This window comes from Drosophila eugracilis, unplaced genomic scaffold (assembly GCF_018153835.1).
Source record: "Drosophila eugracilis isolate 14026-0451.02 unplaced genomic scaffold, ASM1815383v1 contig_2088, whole genome shotgun sequence".
NCBI lineage: Eukaryota > Metazoa > Arthropoda > Insecta > Diptera > Drosophilidae > Drosophila > Drosophila eugracilis.
The window spans coordinates 6,674,364-6,693,030 of NW_024572964.1; the positions used below are offsets into that span (position 1 = coordinate 6,674,364).

The window sequence follows — 18,667 nt, forward strand, 5'->3', positions numbered from 1 at the left end:
CGATTGGATGTGCTAATTCCGATACGCCGACGCCAGAATCTTGGTCAATGCACTCTACATGCGCCTTAATTAGACATCCGATTTATCCAATCCAGCTTTCTAGCTGATATCTCTCTCCGATTCGAATCACTAATTCCGAATTCCGTCAAGGTCAGCTACTTTCTCGGGCAAGGTAAGCAACATTTATGGCGCCAGAGACGAGAGCCGCTGAACTTTGTGATCAAAAACAACGCTGTTTTTTTTTTGGGTGTTCCCGAGCCTTTATTTGCATCAATTTACATCTCGGATTCCCGGTCGCGTAATTTAAATTTTAATTGTCGAATAAATCTCGCCGGTTCTTCGAGGTAATTTATTCAAAGCATTCGGCGAAAAATGAAATATGCATTCAGTCGGTGGCACTAAAAACTCAAATTGGCCCGAAAAAGTCAGAAAGTAAAGTTTTATTTGATGCTTAGAAAGAGAACCTGTTCTATAAACTTTGACGATGTGCTGAAAACTAATTGGAAGATTAGCCCGTCCATCATTAAAAGACACCTCCCAAAACGGGAAGTTATATTCCCTACACGTGCTGTCTTAGTTTCTTTTTTTTTTTTTTAAGGGAGTAATTCTAAGTTCCTGATATTTAAGGATTTCACAACTCAATTACCAGGTGTTTCGCACCTTTATGTCCAATTAATTTTATTAGTGTTTGTATATATTTATAAACTTGAACCTGCAAATGAGTAATGCAAACATTACGCTCATTCGAGATTATAGATACCCGATTTCGGGATACTCTATCGGTGGTAGAAGCACGTGTAATTGCCTGGATTACTTAGTGAGACTCCTTTGCCCCTGCTTAAAAATTAACATATTATTTATGGGCTAAATTCCTTTTTAAAAACAAAGTCATTCGACTGGGTGTTTTTACAATTCGGCTGCTAATTAAGTAAATAAAATTAAAACGATCGCTAATCTCCGTTGTTTTCATTAAAAACACAACCGCCTGGCGCCAAGCAAATTAACTCCCATTTTCGAATGTTTGTTTTTATTGGATTTTTCGGAATTTTTGCGCAGATCGGAAAAGAAAACAGGAAAATGGAAAGAAAACAGTAGAACAAAAACATTGATTGAGTCAGCATTGTTGTGATTTTTTGATCTAGAGCGTAATTTACATATTAATTTGTTTTATTATAAACAAACAGAAAACTTGATTCATCGCCGTTCTCCCGAAATTTGGCCGAAAGTTTTGCTTGGAATTAGCAACATTTTTTCCGTGGACTTTGAGGCGTAAATGAATAACTTAGTTGATATGAATTCTTATGGCGCCACTGAATCAACGGAGTCCCCCGTTGTTTACGGATCTCCCCGAAAATGCCAGTGAAGATGCGCAAAAGCAACTTTCAAAAAAATGACAAAAAATTCCATCTTTTCTCAGTTGAATGAAACATTTCCAACTGATTGAATATATTGGCAAGCCAAATGGAAAACGACAGGCCAAACGAGTCTTTTTTTTAATCAGAATTCCTCTATCGTTTATACATAATTAAAATCGTATTTGTCACCCCGAAAAATTTCAACCCAGCGAATAAAATGGGCGGTGGTTTGATTTTGATGTCCAAACTCCATCTGGAATACCTGTTCTATTATCCGCCAAGCTAAAACAACTTGAATTTCGATTTTCTCTTGCCAAAAGTTTTGAGCTAATACAAATATTTTATGTTGAAATCATAAGAGAGAGCTGAAATACGAAATATGATATTTCGGGATCAAACGCAATACAACATAACCCAATTCCACTTCCGTTTCCCATTTCAAATTTGAACTTTGCTTGGCTACGCGCGCAAAATGAAAATCGGCCGACTATCTCTTAGGTCCGAGACTCCAGCTTTATAAACGAGATTTTACGACTTGTTTGCTGTCATAACAACAGGCTACCGGAGAAGAGTCCGAGTCTGCCGATCTGCCAAGATGAGCGGAGCAAAAACAAAAAACCAAAAAAAAAAAAAAATAAGAAACACCTGAGAGCCCGAGATAACCGGCGAAATATTTCGCTGAGCGCGAGCGACGAGGTATAAAATATCACGGCTCCATCAGAATGAATTTAGATTGAAGCGAACATTCAAAGCGCGCAGAACTCAGAGACAAAAACAAAAATTAATCGCAAAAAACCCAAAAGACTTAAATTCAAGATCCGTTAAAACGAGACAAATCAGTGACAAGTGCAGCCAAAAAAGATATAACAAAATGATCCATAACAGAATAGCCCACCTGCTGGGATTGGGAATGATCTTGTTGTTGATCTGGGAACCCACTCCCACGGAAAGCTATGCTTTGGGACAATCAAAATATGGAAGGATTGAGAAGTTCCCCTACCAGGTGATGCTCATTGGCAAACAACTTTGGCGCAAACGCATTTTGTGTGGAGGAACTTTGCTGGATAGACGTTGGATCCTCACCGCTGGACATTGCACCATGGGAGTGACCCATTACGATGTGTATTTGGGCACCAAGAGTGTGGAGGATACAGAGCAATCGGGAGGATTGGTTCTGAGATCCAACAAGTTCATCGTTCACGAGCATTTCAACCCGGAGACGGCGGCCAATGACATTGCCTTGGTCAAGCTGCCACAGGATATAGGATTCACCTCGCGGATTCAGCCTGCCTCGCTGCCCAGCAGATATCGACATGATCAGTTCGCGGGAATGAGTGTGGTAGCCAGTGGATGGGGCGCCATGGTGGAGATGACCAACTCAGATTCGATGCAGTACACCGAACTGAAGGTGATCTCGAATGCGGAGTGTGCACAGGAGTACGATGTGGTCACCGCGGGAGTGATCTGTGCCAAGGGTCTGAAGGATGAGACAGTGTGCACTGGTGACTCGGGTGGTCCTCTAGTACTTAAAGACACCCAAATGGTGGTTGGCATTACCAGTTTTGGGCCCGCCGATGGATGTGAAACCAATATTCCTGGAGGTTTCACCCGTGTAACTTACTATCTAGACTGGATAGAGAGCAAGATTGGTGGTCATAGTGCAGCACATCAGCAGTACCTGCGACCCCAGCAGCAGCAGCATCACCATCAGTACAGTGATAACAATCTCATTTAAGATGGGTCCCTTCCATTGCCCATCCCAACCACTGACTGAATCTTAATAGCTTTATGTTTTTAGAAGAAATTCTCCAATCTTGTGATATATCCCACTCATTGAAATCTGTACATTGTTTTTAGCATTAACTATTTAAACTATATCTATGTATTTATTTTAGTTTTAAGAGTGACTAAAAGTCGCAGAAAGATAAAAATCAAGCCTCAAACAAAAAGAAAGCACAAAAAAATGATGCAAAATATAAAAAGAAATTGTATATGAGCAAAAATAAAAACAAAAATAACAATAATAGCACGAAAACCTGCTTCGGCTTTTCTGTCTGTTTAGTCATGCTGATTTTTGGTTGAATTGGAATTCCCGCATTTGGGGATCTGATCTCGACCGGCGATAATCGCTACCCGATAAAAACTTTTACGTCGCCAAGTGATAATTTGCTGAGCGTTTAACTGTTTCGTTTTCTATCCATATTGTTTGATTATGTGGGTTTTCTTTACCCCCTTCCTCTTATGAATTTTACATAATTTACGAACCGCACAATTATTGGGCATCTTTCGAAAAACCACTTATTTTACATAATATTTGTGTGTTGACTTTACACTCGAGACGATCTCTAAGAACTTGAACCCACTCCAGTTCGAAGGGGAGCCTCCGAATGACGATGACGCTGAATGCTGATGCTTATGCTGATGTCTGTTCCAGTTGGTATTTAGTTCCGTGATAGATGGACGATTCTATTACTACCAGTTTCGATTTTTTTTTTTTAGAGAGGAGTCCGAAATTCCAAGATTTTCTTTTGGCCTTTTGTTATTCGAATTGTGTCAGATCTATTTTGCCTTTTAAGAACCCAACTTCATGACGCACTCCAATGGCTTGAAGATTCTTTTGATAGGAGATTTATCAAAAAATTGATATCATCTAATAGCCCGAAATACTTCTGATTTAACTGGGCTCAGAATACAAATCCCCCAACGGATTTGAAGCCAATTCAACTTAGCTCTCGAGGCAGTCGATCAATTAATCCGATGACTCGCTCTAATTTAAATTCGCTGGCAAAGCCATATAATTTATTATGACTGGAGCAGTTTATCGGGTGCAACTTGTTAATGTGTAGCAGCGATATATTCACAGATTTTGGAAAGTTCCTCAATAAAATTCTTATACAGTTCAAGTCATCATCGTTATTTAACCATTAACAAGTAAATGTATCGATCTATCTTTCTAAAAAAGTAGCCATAATCAATATTCATTTTGGGGCGAAACACCCATGTAAATGAGATATTTAGCAAAGTATTTAGTTAGATGGCGAGGTTAACTTTGTTCTACTCCCACAACTATTTAAATGCTGATAGCAAACTGGTTCAGTAAACTAAATGAGCTTGTAGTTTTCGATAATAAATCACGTGGCTCTCACAGCCGCATTCAAGGCAAATGTTTTCGAATGTTTTCCTTTCAAGCACACGCGCCCTTGGATCTTTCAATTAGTTTATGAATAATTGGCCAGAGACTTGCTAAATAAGATCCCTAAATCGTGCCTAGCTGAGATTAGCAATTCATAGGGTAACTTGTAAATATCAAATTACAGTCATTATTCAATTAATTATCTACGATCTCTCTGGCTAAAGTCTACAAATGCTAATAATATTGTTTTTTAAGTACATTCCATTTAAGTGTGTAAATTTATTAAAAGCACCACATCAATTATTGCTTGCAATTGATTGAAGGATAATGCCATTAAATATGGTAACATAATATAGATTTAGACTAATTTATTTGGTGTTTCGCTTTCATTTGTGCTCAGCTTTGAGATTGTGAGATTCGCGCTAAAAAAGTGCATTAAAAATTTTGCTTGCGTCTCTAACTTTGGTACCGGTTTCCGAATGGTTTCCCATTTCACTAGCACTGGCCGGCGGCTTTCTGCTGCTTCTTCTTCAGCACACAGTCAATGGCCTGGACGACTTCCAAAAAGATATCATCCACATCACGCTCGGCATTGATCTGCATTTAGAAATAATGACGTTAATTATTAGGGGGTTTTGTTTTTTGATACTCGTTTATATATATTTCACTAACTAACCGTCAGGGTCTTGGCTTCGTAAAGATCCAGAATGGCATTGGTGTTCTGCCTGAAGGTCTGCAGGCGAGCCCTGATGGTCTTCTCATTGTCATCTTCACGTTTTACAGGGGAAGCAGCAGCACGTGCCAGAATACGCTGCACCATCGTGTCCTCGGAACATTCAAAGTATAAAGCCAAGTCGGCAGGAGCAACACGGAGCTCGAACTCAACGCCCTGGTTCTTCTCCCGAGGATATCCGTCGATCAGGAATCCCTTTGAGTTTCCCTTGGCGCGAGCGATGGCATCATTCAGCAGCGACAGCACTTCATCATTGGACACCAAGCCACCGGTAGACATAATCTCCTGCAGATGACGACCCTTGTCCGATCCAGAGGCCACCTGTAAAAAGGGAGATCATTAGTATCTGAGTAATTTGTAAGCTGAGGTCTTTTATACAACTCATTTTTATTACTTTTTATACTCATAAACATACATGAATTAAGTGTTTATGGGCAGTAAAAATGAGTATTCAAACATAAAGTAATAACCAACTAATATCTCAATAAGCCAATGTATTCAGAGAAAGCAATTAATATAATTTCAAATCAGGAAGATTTAAGTAATAACCGATTAATATAAATGTTTATGAATCATAATTATGCCAAATTTATTGCATTTAAAATTGTAAACATCGCTCTGGAGGCAAAAACAATATACCCTTGCCATCTGCAAACAACAGATAGCTGAACTATTCCATTATTTCTGTCCAAATTACCTCATTGCGCAGCAAATCACCGCTACTCAGATGTGTGAATCCGTATTTTTCCACAATTTTGGCGCACTGAGTGCCCTTGCCGCAGCCGGGTCCACCCAAGATCCAGATGATGGGAATTTCAGACTGTAAAGACAGGATCTGGGTTAGCAAGGGACACAACATCGAAGCAAAGAAACATCTACAAAATTAGCTGAGTTAGTTAGTTGACGTGTACGCAAGCTTAGTTGGATTAAGAGGCGTGGAAGGGTTTTCAATGGAGGAGGTTTTGTTTTTCGATATAGGTTCTAAACACTTTTGTTTTTGTTTTTTTGGTGAAGCAGCCATGCCATACATCAAGTAATCCTAGTAGTGGATACAATCATTCCCGCCATCGATTTGGCATCCGAAAGGGGCTACTTACAGCGGCTCGTGCCCTACGGAGCTCCTCGGCTTTAAGCTTCTCCTCGGCCTCCTTCTTCATAACCCTTTGGTGACACATAAATAACTACACAATCGAGACAGTTGGTTGAGGATGGTTAGATATCTCAAAGTTATAGTGTTATTGAACTACATCTGCGATGTTCTTGGCTCTGGTTAATATGTAGTTATTAGTATTTTGGGCACGATGCCAGCAGCAAATAAACCTCAAATGTTTGCCGACAATAATGTTCACGCGCTATAGCCTAACAACAAAAAAAGTATGTATATATATATATATAGATATAAATATTACATTGGCCCATGACATTGATCTTGTACAGAAACCACTGCGTAGCACGTCATGGCTATACAAGATAATTCAAAGCAATTGCCACCTCTTCTCCATTCGCACAAATTGTGTTGTTAATGGTTTGAATTCATCAAAAAATAGGAAAAAAAAAGGAATTCCAATTACTATAAACAATTGAAATCGCTACCGTTGGTGGCCCGTGACTATATAGCGTGTGCGGATCAGCTTTTGATATAGTATTCGGCGGCCCCTGCCGATATTTGCCAGTTCCGCATTGTCGCACCCGTTGAAAATTTTGAGTGAAAAAATAAAAATCAAATTGAAAACCTAGAAAATGAATGAATATTTGCCCAGGTTGTTGGCTGCTGCTACCTTTAGCTTTTCCTTAGAGCATAAATTCTGTGTGCTTTTTATTTTCTCTGACGTTGTTTTTAGCTGTGGCTTTTCTTTTCTCACAACACACATTTCTACGCATTAAGTGTGTTGCGTGTGAGAATTTATGATTTTGTAGCTCATTTACGTAATTTGTATTTGATATATAAACTAGTTCAGTGACTTTTCAATGTCATATCCAAGGATTCGCCGTGGTTAATAATTCAACACTGACCTGTACATGGTAGTTTTCCACACTTGTTTAAGTTCCCAAGTCGTTAGTTTTAATAATGGAATTATAGCAGGAACCTCAAACACATGCTTTCTGCTCAAACGGAACTGAATAACTATCCAGCAAAGCTTAGAGGAATTTTTATGGAAGCCCGCCTCTTGATCTTGCTATTTCTTTTAAAAGGTTTTTTTTTTTTAAGTTTTTTTGTCTTTGTTTTGACAATTTAATAATGCGACGGCGACTAAGGCAAAAACCGGCATGACTGTCTAGTTCGAGTAGCGCCAATAAACACATTTTAACTGCTTTTGGCGACGAGGCTGGGGACTTGCTAATGAATCAAGCCCCGCCAGAAATTCCTGTGTGGCGGGCAACTGGTCATAAATTTATTCAAATCGGGATTTTGACGTCAAAATTCGATGTTGGTTTGGCTTGGAATGTGAAATTTCGGTTTTTATTTTTGTTTGTTTCGTTGAGTTGCTAATTTGTTTAGTTGTTTGTGTTTTTGTATTTCTTCTTTTGTTACGGGGAATTTCACAAATTCGTAATCGTTTCAAATTAGGAGAGCCTCTATTTATACCCAGAGCGGTAAACATGGAACAGCTGAGCTGGGGGATTCTCAAACTCAGTCTCAGTCTCCCTCTCCATCTCTGTCTCATTCTCGCGTCGCGAAAAGCTGAGCCAAGTAAGCTTGTGGTGGCCCCCCTAAGTTTCTTGATTGCATCGCTGGGCAAGGTCAAGTGCAATGCAAGTGGCTCAAGGTCGTGCTGCCTGCTCTTATAATTTACAAAAAAATTCACAGTGCCCGTTAGGAGGTTTAAATCAAAGTGAAACTTATTTTATGTGTAGGTTACATACAAAATAAAAAAGTATAAAATAAATTGGGCAATATAAGCAGAAACGAAAACACAAATCACAGCAGCTCACACCCGCACATAAAACACTCACCATGATGATGTATACTAGATATACACGTCGCTGTTGCGGGCCTGTCGCTGAAGAAATCGCGAGATTTTCGGTAGTTTGTTAGCCGGATGCCTTACTAGCCTTCCTTTTTAGCCAATTGTTGTTGTGGTCCGTGCTCCGTTCCGCCCGACAACGAGATTTTTCCTCCCACCCACTGTGCTGCGTGCGTTGAGAGTGACTGAATGAAGAAAAGGCTTTCGATTCGATGATTCGATCCGATTCGGCTAACGGTTTCACTGCGCATAGACGCGGAGCTTTCCTGCGAAGCTTTCCGACGACGTCGACCAGTGCTTTTGTTTTGGCCGTTCTACTTATAAACCAAACTTTTTCATTTCAAATTTTGAGTATAATATCTAAGGTGGTAGAGATGCAGGCTCACATGACCATCAACTCCGTAGTTTTATGGCGAATCTAAACAATATCAAATATTTGAAATATTTTATCTTTTGTTATCCATTATAGTCTGTCCTTATTTTTGTTGAAACATATTTTTATCCAGTGATTTATATTTGCTTTAAACTAAAACTCACTTTTCTTTTGCTTAATATCAGTTAGCAAACTTGTTTTAGATATATTTTTTTGGTAATACCAATATTTTGACATATTTTCCTTGTTTTTGGTGAGTTTTTCTCCGGCCGGAATTTCTTTTATAAACAATGTCTTGTAAACAAAATAATTCGTTCGTGATTTGCATATATTAACACGTACAATTTATTGAGGTGGCACATCCGTACTAATGGTAATCATCAACTAATATAGTACAGAAAGGCCTGTATTTGCTTGGACTCGCTAACGGATACGACGAGCAGTGGTGCGGAGTGATTTTGAAACTTGGAGATCTCATCATGGGTGGGAAATGCCCCCTGCGATGGGAGAATTATTACATTAAAGTTTGGTGGTTTTGGTGAACTTTTCTTAAAGCCCTCGTTGTGAAGATGCAGATCAAAAGTTATTTTTAGGGCAGACGGAACAGCGGTATCTTCTTTGGTATAATCTCGCCTCTTAAGTTGCACAATATCGAACTTTTCGAAGACCTTTTCAAATTTGGTATAAGAAAATTCAGTTTTTAATTGATCCACTAGACTTCTACCCACTGTGGAAAGTCTTTCCGTTTTACTGATAGGTTCTTCAGTTAGAATTTCATTAGTCTTGCGCTTTCTCGAGCCAAATTGTAAATCTATGGATTCTTCTGCGGTTTTGGGTTCTTCTATTTTTGGTGATATAATGAGATTCTTCATATCTTCCATACGCTTCTCTACAGCCGCATAAAAAGGTGAGGTTTTAATGTGCTCTGGTGTTGAATGATTTCCCAGTTTCTCTTTCAGCAGCGCCCAAATGCAATCTGCGTTAGTCACATCTTCAGGTGTTTTCTCAGGAGGTTTATGTCTGATAACTATATAGCCAGCACGGGATAAAGCCGAAAAGACTAGGTAGTTGGCGTACTTTTCGCTTTCCAACTCACCAAGAAGGAGCACATACGCCTGCTCTATTGAAACTACTGTTCCATAGTACTCCAGTTGTAAACGCCCCTGAAATATTAATTTCCTTAATCTGCCTAACATTTATAAGTAGATTTTAAATCTCACCAATTCCAAAAGGAACATAGCTTCGTAGTATTCCAAGTAGAGTTTCCCCTGCTCACTGTATCCGAAGTTTTCGAATTTCCCATCTTTGCGCTGGACTTCTGCCACTTGTTGCTCTTCATTCCAGATGGCGAGAGCTCTGCCTCCAAGTCTTTCTATACGGGGGACTGACAACTGAGCTCGTAAATGGTCTAAAATTGAATAGTTCATATTAATATATATTAAATCGATTTGCGTTATATATATGTACAAAATGCTAACCGTGTGCTCGTCTAAGCTCCTCAAGTTCCGATTCAGTTCCCTCATTTTGTGTTCGTTTTAATCCTCCACCGAAAGGTTCGAATTCCGAGTGACGATGTGCAATAAGCTCCTGGGCACTGGAATTACCTATTCTTAAGGCTGTTATTCAGATTTGATTCAGGGACTACCTTAAATAGTGTATTTTTGGTTTAATTTCCAAAAATTCCGAATCCAATGTTTTCGCGTCCATGTCAGTATGACCAAAACTAAACTGTTGATATATACCATTAAGCTTAGTGATGACAAAGTTAGCGATGAATCGATAAGTCTTTGGCGGTTTGTCATCGTATTCAAACCTTTAACGGAATTTCGAATGGTCATTTAAAAATGTATGCCCTGCTGAAACTTTGATTTAGGTTTGTCAATGCTAATGCTCAACAAATCCCAATAAATAAAATGCATCAGAAGTCTTCTCTATTTATAAATCTTTATTCTTTGTATAATTGTAGTTTTGTTAGTTTCGCATAACATACGCTTAACATTTTTGCTCTCTCATGCAATCGAGCTTTTCGAAATCTCGAACTCGTTTTAATTGATGTCATATAACATTTTACACCTTGAAAATACACTTAATGGTAGATTTATGAACATTTAATACACCACATTGTTGCTTTTAACTCTTATGCTGTTAACATTTCTTTATCCATCTCCTCGACAATTTCAACTTCACGTATATTGCAGGATATTTCTAGTTGGCTTTCTTTCTTTGTTTCTCCGGTTTTTTACTACACCGCAAATGTTTTTGTTTTCTTATTTGTTTTTTTCTTTTTTTCTCATTAAACTCTGAACTGCGAAACGACACCTGCTGTTTCGGCTGTTTGTAAAAACTTAAATACAAAAATTATACACTATAACTAACCGTACATTGTATATGTGTATCATTATGTATATGTACTTATAATTGATTTATATGTATGCGTCGTGTATTGTATAAACAGTTTCTCCATAGTATTGGTTTGCTCCATTATTTTGTCCTCGTTAATGCCCTCGAATTGTTAACATTGTTCACCACATTTGTATTATACATATGCATACATATATCCGTAAATGCTTTAGTTATTATCATCTACATATATGCATAGATATATCTTCCTTTTTCTTCATTTTTGTTTCTTGAATGCGTAACGCGTTAAGGTAATATTTTATCTGCCTTTTTCTAGGCCAATTCTCTATTTCTCCCCCCTGAACCACCTCATCACACATTTGCAGTTGTTAATCGAAATAAAAAAGTGCTTCAGGTAAAATAACGGACAAATTAATAATACTCTCCCCCCCTTGACATGATTATCTACACTTATGTACAGGACAAAAAAAGGACCGCTTAGACTATGGCCACGTTCGACGAAGTGGCAACCGGTTTGGCCGTCTTGACCAGGCACGACTGCGAATTGTTGCCCATGCTGGACCCATCTAGACTGTCCAGGTCCAAAGCCGTATCTATCATCGTGGTGTCGTGCAACATTCTCAGTCTCTCTGCCGATTTAACCTGCTCTGCTCCATCGCCCAGGGATTTCCTTTTGACATGACACGAAGCGCTAACCGGATCATCCAGGTCGAGATCATCGCAGAGCAGGGTGGAGGATAACACATTGTTGGCTTGCTCTTTCCGTTCATCAATGATATTGGAGTACACATGCAGGTTGGCATCGGCTGAACTGGCACTGTCCACATCGGGCACATTGCTGTACATGTTCTCCGTTTTGCCAGATATGGCAGCAGCTAATAGAGCTGCTCCCGCTGAGGGTTTCTCAGAGCTTGTGGCTCCTTCAGTTCGGATATGACTTTCCGCTAAAGAGGAGTTAACCAGGGCAGCTTCGAAGTCCGCATCGAAGAGGTTGCTATAGCTACCGCTGCGATTGCGCATTTCGCGTGCCTTGTTGGATGCTATGGCAGCCACGGCGGCCACCACTTCCGGACTGCCCAACACCACAACATCCGGATCATCCAATTCATCTTCGCTGCTGGCGGTGGCCAACTGATTTTCATAGCTAACCGTACCGCCATTGGAGATCTGACGCTGCTTATGATGACGATGGCGGTACTGGCGAGACTGGGTGGCCGTTTGATGGGTATACGCCGGAATGTCCATTTGGGCCAGCGGTATCTCATTGTCCACCAACTGAGCTAGACTATTGGAATTACCTGCAAACGAAATGGAAAACGGGAGGGGGAAAAGAGAGGATGTGATTAGTGAATGGTATTTAATTTGCTTCTTTTGTAATGTTTAATTAATGCATGTAAAATATTCAAATGCTCATTACAACAAATTTGCCAACTAATTTAAAATTCGAATTTCAATTTCGAGCATTTTTATCTAGTGGTTTTATTGCTCTTTTGCTAGTGGTCGTTGATGGTTTGTTTTGATTCGGTTTGTTTAGCTGTGGGAAAAATGGAAAATAAAACTATTTGAATATGCAAATAATCATAAATGCTGAAAAAGGGCGGCAAATTAAAATCGTAATTTAATTAAATAGGGTTTGTCAGCTTAAAATGAACCAATATACATGTGTAATTGAATTGCAGTCCTGGTTACAGTTCCGTCTCCTTCCGGAGGATGTGGAACACTCAGAACACTGCCAGGGGGGGCGGTGGTGGGAAATCAACTTAATTCGAAACTCATCAGTTGATAAGCTCTCTTAAACCAATAAACAACAGCAACAACAGCAACAACGATAACTGAATATTAAATGACAAACGGCGGAGTGTAGAGTCTGCGCAAATAAAGGCCGAAACTAGGCGCTAATTAATGGATAATGGATTCAGTGGGTAAGTCGGTGCCAATTGAACAATTTAAAGCATGCTTTCAAAATGTTGTGAGTACAATTAGTAGTGGAGCTTGCCAATAAATAATCGCTAAATACCATATTCAACTTTGATTTTCGGGTTGTGTTCTTGGAAGTGTTTTAAATTCGTGTTTTAGTGGCAATAATGATGATTCCTTTGGGTATAAAGTCTATTTAATGAATGCGAAACATAATATAATATCAAACAAATATCATAGTTTAGCTTTCTTGCACTGGCAGTTTAAGCAACAGGATAATCAACTCAAAGTTATATGGTTATATATATGTATGTTATGCGGTGTTGCTAAATGAAACTCTAAAGCTTTGGTTATAATTCAGTTTTACAACAATTAAATGTTTAGTTTGGCATTAGGCATTAGGAGTGAACTCACCCAATTAAGGCTTAACAATGCATTTTTACTCTAGTCTTTAAGCGGCCCTCGACAACTTTCGCTCAATTGCAGTTTTTGTTTTGGTTTGTTTTTAGTTTGTTCACAAAATAGTTACAGACACAAATTTGCAAGTATTGTTATTGGTTAGTTTTTTTTAATCCCAGAGTCAAGTTGAAAGATACAGAAAGAGTTTGACATTAGTGTGCGATAAATCAAGAATAAGAAGTAGGGTTGGATTATAGATGTGTGCGCGCTTTGCCAGTCAAAACCAAAATCAGGTAACCTAATGGAGTATGGAAAATGCACAGCACAGGAGAGCGAAGGAAACTAAAAAATCTCGGAAGCCTTCATGTGTGTTTGTGGGTGATTCGACGGGGGGATATATATATATATATATACGGTTCCAATAATCCATCAGGATTGCAAGTAGGTCTCGCAATCTACCTGAAAGTTTGCATTACGCTTCAACATCGGGATTAGTACTTATATATAGTTATAGATCCGCTGGCGATCCGCTAACACTTCATTCGGATTCAATTTGAAACATACGCTAGATACACTTTATTGCCCAACATTTAACCATACATATTGTGTATATATATATATAAGTATATAAATTTATGTTTCCATCAGTTAACACTCGCTTTCACGCTATGACTTAGCATGAAATATATATAATATATATATATATAATATATATAACTACCTACAACTTCAATTAGCTCGCTAATGCGTATTACAATTTGCAATTAATTATAAAAGGAACCCATAATATTGTTAATGCTCAAGATTTAAAGCCTTTTTAGACGGCATTCGAGCCGTAATTATATCTTCAAGCTGGCTTATACACCTAAATACGCTTTACGTTCGATTTTCACCTCCCCAAAAAGTCCAGCAAATCTCCTGCCCGACAAATCCTTCTCAACTTTACAACTAGGTATAAATATTCATCAATTTTCCACTTTTCATTTTTCATTTTCAATTTCAACGCATTTTTTTCAATATTTTTATTGCTAATTATTTGCAGCAGTCACTTGGCAATGTTCCAATATTCAAGATTAAGACATATTCAATATTTGATATTTCGATTGGCTTTTCTAACAATTTTCTTTTGGTTTTTCACTATTAGTTTTCGTTTTTTAAAATGCCTCTCTCTCGCTTAACACACTGATACATAGTTTATCAAATTCTTGTTGAATTCCATTTGTAGTTTTTACTTTTACATTTAATTTGTTTTTTTGTTTTCATTTTCATTGTAAAAATGAAAAAAGTCCTAACAAAATGTTGCTTCGATAAATGGCAGTTATTTTGGCTCATTAAGTGTTTTGCTAATTCTTCCCATTTTCTAATTGCAAATCGTTATTAATAATCTATGTTCGCGGTTGAAACCTTCCAAATAAATATCGAAAAAAGTTCAAATTAAGGCCCAAGTGACTGCGATCATTCAGCCGTGGGAATCTCACAAGGTTCCCTAACTAACAAAAATCAAAAACTTAAGCATTTTACTAGGCGAACAAAGTCAAACATGCTTGGTTGTTCTATATTCTTATTGGGATGTTGGTTTACTGGTTTAATGGTTATTTGGTTAGTAGGTATCTTTGGTTGGTTAGTTGGTTGGTTGGTTGGTTAGTTGGTTGGTTGGTTGGTTGCTTTGGTTGATGTCTTCACTATTGGAGGTGGCGGCGCTGGGACGTAGACCAAGGTGGTTACATATACATGGGTGGCATTTTTCGGCCCCTGGCGCCGAAGCTCCTCTATTGCAAACGCATTTTGCATCAGAAGAGATCCGACGCACCTAGCCTGGGAAGCAGGTGCTATATAAACGCAAAAGTTTCTATGAACCAAGTTTACTTTTTTTTTTTGTTGGGAGTGGGAACTGGGAGAGTCTACAGCGGGGTGGTGGGGGGGTGGTTTTCAAACATTAAACAAAAATCATACAAGTTCGACTTCTACAAAAGGAGGGGGGTGCACACAAACACAAATTTTCGGATTCGGATTCGGATTTCAGGCGGCCGCAAGGGGTAGTAGCAGTTACGTTGCACTAACACATCTAAGCGCATCACATGGAAGCCAAGTGAGTCTCACAAAATGTGCCACAATCAGACTCAGTGATAGATTTCCTCAAAGTTCAAATCAAGGCTGCAAACTTTGAAATTTATTCGCTCCGTTGGCTCACAGTTCGAGCATTCAGCTGAGCAAAATATTTACTTTGCAAATCGAAACCAAAGTACATTTCCTTTGATAAAGGCTCAATATCAAAAACAAAAAGGGAATTGATAACAAAATTATTAGATTATTGCTGTGCAATATTACAGAGAAAGCGATTTCAATTTCTAGTTTCTTACGGCAAGGCATACAGCAACATAAAGCTTAAGCTTCCAAAATAATACCTTTAGCTTATAGCATTTCGTGCATCTTAAAATTTCGAAAAACCCGAACTTTCTTCAAAAGAGTTCGGCTAAGAAGTAGTTTGCAGCCTTGATTAAAATATTTACATTGCCAGCTATTCAAAAACCCAATCAAAGCCTAGACAAGTTCTTAAGTTAAAACCTAAACAAAATCCTAAGTTAACTAACAATAATCAAATGGCTTCCCACGAGTCCAAAATTACAGAGAGAGAAGCCCCAAAAGAAGTGGGACAAATTCCGGAAACTGGACACATAGCAGGGGGTAATAGGATAACCTTAGCAAAAGCGTGGAAGCATTAGGATGCGGGCTGGCCAGGGCCCGGCCTTATGTACAGCGCCCAACAACCGATCGAGGAGGATGACTAGGAGACGGATCATCCCACCGAACCGGACGACAATAGAACGGACCAAGTGGGCATGGCCGTGGCCTAGGGCGGCGGAGCAGCGGACTGCTGCTGCGTACTATGACGAGTCACTGCCCGCCGCATCCTCGATGATCGAGTTGAGATCGATGTTGAATGAATACTCGTAGAGATTGGAGTAACGATCGCGCTCCTTCCATGGCGACCGGTGATTCATATAAAGATTTCGTTTACTAACACGAAAGATCTGGCTGTCCTTGATCGACTGATCGTCATCGCAGGGTTCACCGCCACCCCCAAAGTCGCACTCGCGAATGGTCAGCCGATTGGTCGGCGACTTCAGTTCAAACATCACCTCCTGGTGCTTGTAGGGTTTCCTCATTGGCAGCGGTTGATATCCGGCAATATTAACCTTCTGCGAATCCACCGACATCGTCGACTGTCGACGCATTCCACGTGCCGCCTTCGGGAATGGATAGTTCCTCATCAGATTCGAATCGGTGCTACGTTGCGGCGAGTAGTATTTGAAATCCGTTGGCGCCGGCGGTTGTGGCGCCGTGGTGTGTATGGTGGTCAGGGTGCTGTTGCTGGCGGAGATCGCTCCGCTGGCCTGCAGCTGCAACGTCGACGGGCGTCGTGGCGCCAGCGGCGGTGGTGCCGTGGCCAATGACACGGACACCGAAGTGGGTGCGGTGGTAGAGGATGAGGAACCACCCGTACCGGTACCGGTACCGCTGGCGCCTGATGCCACCGCCGCTGCTGCTGCTGCCACGCTGCCAATGGCGGTGGTCTGCTGGGCATGGACGTGATGATGCAACAGCGGGAGCGGCGAGTGACGGACATCGTCGTACGACGGTGTCAGCGGCAGGTGCAGCGATCGCTTAAGGTTCAACCGATACGAGGAGGACGTGGCCGGCGAGCGCAGAAGGGATGGGGAATTGGGACCAGGTCCTGGACCCTCGTGTTGCTGCAACTCGGCGGCCACCAGATGCTGCTTCAGTTGCTTGTGTTTATGTTTGCTGGCCTTAAATTGCTGCTGAGCGCTGGCTGGCAGCAGGGTTTGCAGGGAGCAGCGCTGCTGATGCTGCTTGCGGGACTTACCGTTTTGGACCAGGTCGTAACTGGGCGGCGGATGGTCGAAGCCGTTGCCATGGCCATTCCCATGGCCATTGATGGCACCTCCGTTGCCCTCCATTGTCGAGGAGGAGGGATTGGACTGGTTGGTTGGTTGGTTGATTGGTTGGTGTGATTGTGTCGATTGTGGTGTATGATTCAAGTAGTAGTAGTAGTAGTTTACCAAAAAGAACATTGCATAGAACACAAAAAGAAGAAGTATAAATTACAGATCGTCAAAATGATGTGCACAAAAGTTCATCGTACGAGAGTTTTGATTTTGATATATAATAGTATATATAAAGGAGATCAAGCAAGCAGAGTGCCCAGACATTTAGATATTTTTAGATTTTGGTGGTGAAAGGGTGCGCTTGGTTTGGCTCAATGTGGTTATTGGGTTGCCCGCTTACCTCGTCATAGAATCGGGGCTTTAGCTCCGCCCCACCAATGCTGATCCCGCCGCCGGCACCACCTATTCCACCGCCCATCATAGGCTGCGAGGTGGTGACCATATGCGAGGCACTCAGCACATCGCTTAGGGCGTGCCGCGGACTCGATTGGTGTTGCATCTGCTGGATGAACTCATCGGTGGCAATGCCGCGCCTAGTTGGTTAATATAGTTAAGAATTATGTTTAGAATGGCTGAAGGGTTACTGACCTATCGATCAGCGAGGGCGTCATGGGTCCACATAGGATGTGGCAGCAGTTCAGGCAGATGTTCCCCCGCGAATAGGGATTTTGATTGCGTGGTCCGCCTTTGGAGGAGAAGGATCCCTTGAGCTGTAAAGGGGAGTAGTTTATTAAGATTTTAGTTTAATAATATTAAACTTACATCCTCGTTCGTTGTCTGATCGCTAGTCGTCAGATAGGTATGGAAGCCGGCCAGGCCGATCACGGACCATATCGAGAAGAAGCAAATGAACACAACAATCACAGTGAAGGGCGCCGTCTTGATTACATTAAAGACCTCATGCTCCTTTTTCATCACTGCCGGGATAGTTTACACATTATTTTAGAAATTTTCAACTTAAAGATAGTCATTCTATATAGTACTTACATAAAACTAAATGCGTCACAGAGCACGAGAATATAAATACAGCTAAAAATGCCAATGAGACTAGAAACAAATAAAAGAACCGATAATTCCGCTTGCCCACGCAGTTTCCCACCTGTAAAGAGAGGATTAAACCGGGTTTATTATAAAGACACAACCGGCAACATAAAGTTGGTAACAAAACCTTTGTTGAACCCCATAACATAATAAGGTTAATTGCATTTTCACGAGATGTGTGTCATTACCAAAATTACGACCAAGAAATGCCTTAATTTCAACACCCCTTCCTCTCGGTTTTCCCACCCAAAACCCTTTGGCGCCGCGAACTGCAAAACGGCGTACGAAAAGCCCCAAAAGGCTCGAGTCGACCTTCAAGCCGTCAGATGCGATTGTGTTGGTACTTTCTCTCCTCCGGGGTTTAAATTACGCCGTAGCCCAAGTAAATGAAAGAGGGCGATAGCAAAGGCATGACAGCAAC

The 18,667-nt window shown here is 40.4% G+C and overlaps 4 protein-coding genes across 7 annotated transcripts in view; 1 reads left to right on the forward strand and 3 right to left on the reverse strand.

Annotated features, from left to right (window-relative positions):
- Positions 1-2,100: 2,100 nt before the first annotated feature.
- Positions 2,101-3,133, forward strand: LOC108107595 (brachyurin). The gene has a single exon (XM_017215158.1). The coding sequence runs from the start codon at positions 2,227-2,229 to the stop codon at positions 3,088-3,090; it is 864 nt and encodes a 287-aa protein (XP_017070647.1). The 5' UTR covers positions 2,101-2,226; the 3' UTR covers positions 3,091-3,133.
- Positions 3,134-4,747: 1,614 nt separating this feature from the next.
- On the reverse strand, positions 4,748-8,396 carry LOC108107730 (adenylate kinase isoenzyme 1). Of its 2 annotated transcripts, XM_017215378.2 has the most exons (5): positions 8,177-8,396; positions 6,319-6,402; positions 5,919-6,041; positions 5,165-5,542; positions 4,748-5,085 (listed from the first exon to the last, which is right to left on the reverse strand). In XM_017215378.2, the coding sequence occupies exons 1-5, from the start codon at positions 8,177-8,179 to the stop codon at positions 4,984-4,986; spliced, it is 690 nt and encodes a 229-aa protein (XP_017070867.1). In that variant the 5' UTR covers positions 8,180-8,396; the 3' UTR covers positions 4,748-4,983. The 2 variants fall into 2 exon arrangements, with proteins under 2 accessions (XP_017070867.1, XP_017070868.1); XM_017215379.2 differs by lacking the exon at positions 6,319-6,402.
- Positions 8,397-8,513: 117 nt separating this feature from the next.
- LOC108107729 lies at positions 8,514-10,406 on the reverse strand. The gene is made up of 5 exons (XM_041817932.1): positions 10,206-10,406; positions 10,039-10,154; positions 9,781-9,968; positions 8,725-9,723; positions 8,514-8,605 (listed from the first exon to the last, which is right to left on the reverse strand). The coding sequence occupies exons 1-4, from the start codon at positions 10,265-10,267 to the stop codon at positions 8,941-8,943; spliced, it is 1,149 nt and encodes a 382-aa protein (XP_041673866.1). The 5' UTR covers positions 10,268-10,406; the 3' UTR covers positions 8,514-8,605; positions 8,725-8,940.
- Positions 10,407-10,487: 81 nt separating this feature from the next.
- Positions 10,488-18,667, reverse strand: part of LOC108107728 (palmitoyltransferase app) — a 61,342-nt gene continuing 53,162 nt past the window's right edge. For 2 of the 3 annotated variants that reach the window (XM_017215375.2, XM_041817931.1), the window contains exons 7-11: positions 18,193-18,304; positions 17,968-18,122; positions 17,794-17,915; positions 17,546-17,738; positions 14,710-17,238 (exon numbers count right to left, since the gene is read on the reverse strand). In XM_017215375.2, the coding sequence (XP_017070864.1) occupies positions 16,123-17,238; positions 17,546-17,738; positions 17,794-17,915; positions 17,968-18,122; positions 18,193-18,304 (1,698 nt within the window). In that variant the 3' untranslated portion in view covers positions 14,710-16,122. Of the gene's footprint in view, positions 12,220-14,709; positions 17,239-17,545; positions 17,739-17,793; positions 17,916-17,967; positions 18,123-18,192; positions 18,305-18,667 lie in introns of those variants that run through there. The other variant, XM_017215376.2, reaches the window with a different exon arrangement.